Source organism: Chrysochloris asiatica, unplaced genomic scaffold, assembly GCF_000296735.1.
Source record: "Chrysochloris asiatica unplaced genomic scaffold, ChrAsi1.0 scaffold00034, whole genome shotgun sequence".
NCBI lineage: Eukaryota > Metazoa > Chordata > Mammalia > Afrosoricida > Chrysochloridae > Chrysochloris > Chrysochloris asiatica.
This window is the reverse complement of record NW_006408552.1, coordinates 4,273,154-4,278,907: the sequence shown is the minus strand read 5'-3', so window position 1 is coordinate 4,278,907 and position 5,754 is coordinate 4,273,154. Positions and strand designations below refer to the sequence as shown.

Here is a 5,754-nt window from a genome sequence, read left to right as displayed (position 1 = left end):
AGTTGTCAAAGATTTCATTTTGCCTGGATCCACTATCAACACTCATGGAAGCAGCAGTCAAGAAATCAAACAGTATTGCATTAGGCAAATCTGCTGCACAAGACCTCTTTAAAGTGTTGAAGAGCAAAGACGTCAGTTTGAGGACTAAGGTGCACCTGACCCAAGCCATGGTATTTTCTAAAGCCTTATATGTATGTGAAAATTGGATAGTGAATAAGGAAGACTGTAAAAGAAGTGATGCATTATAGGCATGGTATGAGAGAAGAATATTGAAAGTACCATGGACTGCCAGAAGAACAAACAAATCTGTGTTGGAAGACGTGCAGTCAGAATGCTCCTTAGAAGCTAGGATGGCCAGACTTCGTCTCTCATATTTTGGACATGTTATCAGGAGGGTCCAGTCCCTGGAGGACATCATGCTTGGTAAAGTGGAGGGTCATAGTAAAAGAGGAAGACTTTCAGCGAAGTGGATTGGCACAGTGGCAGGAGCAATGGGCTCAAAGGTATAGAGACAGTTGTGAAGTTGGCGCAGTACCAGGCAGTGTTTCGTCCTGTTGTGCATAGAATCGCTATGAGTCGGAACCGGCCCGACAACAGTGTTGTTCTTGTGAAGTGCCGTCGAGTCGGTTCCGACCCATAGCGACCCTGTATAGGATTTCCAAGGAGCTTGAACCACTGATCTTGTAGTTCAAACGGCTTTGCAGTCAGGCGCATTAATCCACAGCGTCACACCAGACAACAGTTTGTTATTAAAAGCTTAATAAAGTTATTAAAAGTTTTTAATGACTTGTTGTCGGTAAATTAATTATTCACGGAAAGGCCGGAGTCAAACCTGCACACCTCGCCTGACCACCCTCCGAGTTAACACAGCCTCAAAAGTCACACGCCGCATAACGGCCACGCCTCCGTAACGGTTAGCACCCGCCTCTGCGGTGGGGGGTGGGGGGGACGTGTCCTAACTGCTCCGCCCCTCCCCCTGTGCGTGCGTGCGTGCGTGGCCCCGCGGTGACGTGAAGACGCCGGCGTGGCCAGAGGCTGAGGTGGCAGTGGCTTCAGCAAGATGGAGCTTCCGCAGATGCCCGAGTTCATGGGGTTGTCCCTGTTCTTCGGGCTGCTGGCCTTGATGGCCACTGCAGCGGTGGCGCGGGGGTGGCTGCGCACAGAGGTGGAGACGCGCGGCCGGCCCTCGGGTAAGTGCCCGCGGAGACCGCGTTCCCGCCTCCAGGGCTCCGGCCTGCTGTCTAGAGCCTCCTAGGGTCTGGAGGGGGCGGGCCGGGGGCCCAGAGCCTCAGTGTCCCCTACTGGCAAGTGAGCCGCGCTTCTATCGATGGAAGTGCCCACTTGGCCACGATGATCAGCCCCTTTGGCAGGCTTTTTCAGAGCCTGGATCCGCGCTGCCGCTTTCTCAGTCGCTGGAGTCGAACCCCTAAACTAGGAGCTCCAGCGTTCCGTTCCGGGGCTTGCTCCCCTTTCGTTACTGTATGAAAACGACTGGGGCCGGGCAGGCTGGCATTCAGGTAGTTCTGTGACTAGTAGCCCCATCAATCGAGCCTTTGTTACTCTGATGCCTCCGAACTTCCCAAGGAGGCTCGAGGCTTTTCCTTTCCGAAGTCCAGAGTTGCATAAGGGAGAGGACAGCGCAAAATCAAAGTGGAAATACCATATAATGGGTTTCATCGGAGAGTTCAGTGTTAAAAACTGAGGCACAGAGACACACTGACCTGCCCTACTGTTTGGGGAGGGTGCTAGGGATGTGTGTAGGGAATACATGGAGTGGGGCGTTGAATGGATGTGTCAGGACAGGAGAGACAGGAAGGAAGAGGTAAGGAGTCCAGAAAGACTGTGGGGTCTGACTACAGAGCGATGATAGAGGGGTGAATTTGTTAGGTATGCCCTGGGGAGCCCACAGAGGAGTTTGTGTTTTTCTTGTAGGGATGCCTGTTTTGTGCTCTGCCTGATGCTCGGATAAATAAGAGAGTTTATCCAAAAGTGACCAATAGCGTTCCTGGCATAGGTTAGATGCACAAGGCTTCTTGTTCCTCTTGTCACTGATACGCTGGAACTCTGCTGAGCCTTTAAGGCTGGTGTGGGGTACTCAGCTTGTCACTTTGTATATGTGATCCAATTCTCCTAGCTTCTCTTTAAAGGAAACCAAGGCCTCGAGCCATGAAGTAACTTGCCCAAGGTCAGGACCACAGGTTAAGGTTGTACACATTACTCCCTACAGAAGGTCACTGGTGTGGTGCTGTGGGTTAATGAACCAGACTGCAAAGCCATTTGAACTGCAAGGTCGGCAGTTCACGATCACCAGCTGCTCCTCAGAAACCCTGTACAGGGTCATTATGGGTCGGACCCTTTTTGTTGTTGTTAAGTGCTGTCAGCACTTAACAACAACAATAAGGTCACTAAGAGTAGGAATGGTCTTGAGTTTGAGAGTTGAAGGAGTATCAGGCCGAGGATCTGCACGCCATTGACTGAACCATGAACTCACTGAGCTACTTAGAGAGGGAGCCTTTTTCCAATTTACACTAAAATGCTACATGAACTTACAGCTAGCAGCCTGCTCAAGATCACTCAGTGACAGAACAAGACCCTAAACTCAGGTCTTTCCAGAATCCTCTTCTCCAGGACAGGGGCCATATCTATTTCATCCCTTGCTGCTCCTCTCAGTGCTTGGCAAATCCTAAAGCTTGTTGCTCTTGATTGACTCTTGGCCCCATGTGTCAGTAGAACTGAGCTCCGTAGAGTTTTCAGTGACTGATTTTTCAGAAGTAGATTGCTAGGCCTTTTTTCCAACGTACCTCTGGGTGGTCATGACCCTCTGATATCTCAGTTAGCTGGTGTTTGAATTGTTTGTACACGCAGTTGTTGTTAAAGTGCCTTTAAGTCGTTTCTGACTCATTGCAACCCTATATAGATTTTCTGAGGAGCAACTGGTCGGTTTGAACTGTTGACCTTGTGGTTTACAGTCCAGTGCTGATCCTACAGCATCACACACCCAGGAATCGCAGCAAAGCCTAGGTGATCAGTTAGTGCTTCCCTAGTGGGTGAATGGATAAATGAAATAGCCCTTCCTTACAGGCCAAAAAGCAAATGGATTACCACGAGAGAAATCCTCAGGGGGATCCAAGAAGCAGAAACAGAATCAGCGGATTCGCAAGGAGAAGCCTCAACAGCACAACTTCACCCACCGCCTCCTGGCTGCCGCACTGAAGGTATGTGGGTACACACAAACACATATACACCACACACTTCTCCTTTTAGTCCTTTGTGCTAGTTCGAGATTCCTCTAACCAAAATCAGAAGGAACACCCAATACTATCCCTTCTTTCTCCCTCCCGTTCTCAGCTTGCTGCTAATCCAGACCAGAGGGCCCCAGACTCATAGCTGAAGGTTAGGCTTGCCAGTCTGCCTTGAGAGAGTTTCCTGTTCACACTTCTGCACCCCTTCCCCTAGAGCCACAGTGGGAACATATCTTGCATGGACTTTAGCAGCAATGGGAAGTACCTGGCCACCTGTGCAGACGATCGTACTGTCCGCATCTGGAGCACCAAGGACTTTCTGCAGCGCGAGCACCGCAGCATGAGAGCCAATGTGGAGCTGGACCACGCCACCCTGGTGCGCTTCAGTCCTGACTGCAGGTGGGACAGGACAGGGCTCAGGTTTGCCTGCAGAAGCCCAGCCTCAGGCCCGTGGCCTTCCTATTTCTGGTTTGGGGTCGTGAGGGTGAGTCTAGGGTCTCCCTTGGGGTGGCAGAAATAGAGCATCCAGGGGAGTTGAGCACTACGTGGAGCACTACAGCTCCAGAGCCAGGAGGTGACACGCCCTGGCTTCCACGGAATTCTGGAAGCTACACTCATTTCCTCAACACTAGGAAGAGACTGAAGGAGCCGGAGCTGCAAGAGGTTCCGTCTCAGGTGTTTTAAGAGCACCTGGCGGTTAAGTGGTCAGGCTGCACTTTAGGGCCTGAGGGAGACTTTGCCTTTCCTCAGAATTTAGCAAAGATTCTGGCACACCCAGAACTCCGTGTCCAGCTGAGTGACAGGGACTTGTCTGCTCCCTTGTCTAGAGCCTTCATTGTCTGGCTGGCCAATGGTGACACTCTCCGTGTCTTCAAGATGACCAAGAGAGAGGATGGGGGCTACACCTTCACAGCCACCCCCGAGGACTTTCCTAAAAAGCACAAGGCGCCCATCATCAACATTGCCATTGCCGACACAGGTGAGAGGCAGGCAGTGGTACTGGCCTGAGGTAGAAGAGGGATTGGCCCCGGTGAAATTTACTGACTGAGTTCATGCTGCCTGGGAGAGTGACAGCTTGGGGCCACTGGCCTCATGTGCTCCTGTCACCCCACCCCCACCCCCAGGGAAGTTCATCATGACTGCTTCCAGTGACACAACTCTGCTCATCTGGAACCTAAGAGGGCGGGTGCTGTCTACCATCAACACTAACCAGATGAACAATACATACGCTGCCATATCCCCATGTAGCAGGTGAGGCATCTGGGGTGGCGACAGGCAGAAAGACAGCTTCCAGTAGTGGGAAAATTGTACAGTGTGGTCCAGAGACCTAGGCCGAGCCAAGGTCTCCCACTTCCCCTACTCTGGCTTCATGCATATCACTATCTCCCGAGTCTGTAGTTTCATCTGTAGTCTATAGTGGGGTCCTGGGTGGCGCTGTGGAATCACCACTGGGTGGGCTACAAACTGACCAGCCACTTCTCAGAAGCCCTTTGCAGGGTCGCTATGAGTCAGTGGCACTTAACAAGGCCGTCTACAGAAGCACTTTCTGGATAGAAAAAGGTACAGCGTTGCTTAACTAGCTAGGGAGGAGAATGAGATCTTCCTTAGGAAATAGATTGAGTGGATTTTGCAGAAACAAGATGCCCAATTAAGTCTTAAAGGAATCTGGTATTGTATGGCAGGTTTGTAGCCTCGTGTGGCTTCACCCCAGATGTAAAAGTATGGGAAGTCTGCTTTGGAAAAAAAGGGGACTTCCAAGAGGTCACGCGGGCCTTTGAACTGAAGGGCCACTCTGCAGCTGTCCACTGCTTCGCTTTCTCCAACGACTCCCGGCGGTGAGTGACCCATCACTGATGTCTTCCACTGATCCCTCTTGATAACCAGGCTCCCTCTGCCCATCTCCTATAGCAGCTCGGAAGTGGGTGGGGTGCCTGGTCCTCTTGAGAAAGTCAACAGAGCCATGGACTTGGCTTTGTAGCTGGACTCTTGCCGTTGTCCCAGGTGTATTTGGGGCTAGAGCTATGCTTTTCCATGCTGCAGGATGGCCTCTGTCTCCAAGGATGGCACGTGGAGACTGTGGGACACGGACGTGGAGTACAAGCAGCAGCAGGACCCTTACTTGCTGAGGACAGGCCGCTATGAAGAGGCAAGCACCATGTTGTGCCGCCTGGCACTCTCCCCCGACGGCCAGGTCTTGGCTTTGGCCAGTGGCAGCAGTATTCATGTGTACAATACCCGGCGGGGTGAGAAGGAAGAATGCTTTGAGCAGGTCCATGGACAGTGTATCACTGACTTGTCCTTTGACATCACTGGCCGGTACCTGGCTTCCTGTGGGGACCGGGCAGTGAGGCTCTTCCATAACGCCCCTGGCCACCGGGCCGTGGTAGAGGAAATGCAGGGCCTCCTGAAGCGGGCTTCTAATGAGAGTACCCGTCAGAGGCTGCAGCAACAGCTGACCCGGGCCCAGGAGGCCCTGAAGAGCCTGGGCGCCTTGAAGCAGTGACTCTGGGTG

The 5,754-nt window shown here is 52.2% G+C and overlaps 1 protein-coding gene across 2 annotated transcripts; it reads left to right on the top strand.

Moving 5' to 3' along the window:
• Positions 1–966: 966 nt before the first annotated feature.
• On the top strand, positions 967–5,754 carry TBL2 (transducin (beta)-like 2). 2 transcript variants are annotated; one of them, XM_006859695.1, is made up of 7 exons: positions 967–1,190; positions 3,082–3,215; positions 3,457–3,641; positions 4,070–4,221; positions 4,367–4,493; positions 4,925–5,077; positions 5,283–5,745. In XM_006859695.1, the coding sequence occupies exons 1-7, from the start codon at positions 1,061–1,063 to the stop codon at positions 5,743–5,745; spliced, it is 1,344 nt and encodes a 447-aa protein (XP_006859757.1). In that variant the 5' UTR covers positions 967–1,060. The 2 variants fall into 2 exon arrangements, with proteins under 2 accessions (XP_006859757.1, XP_006859758.1); XM_006859696.1 differs by having other exon boundaries at positions 1,017–1,190; positions 3,524–3,641; positions 5,283–5,754.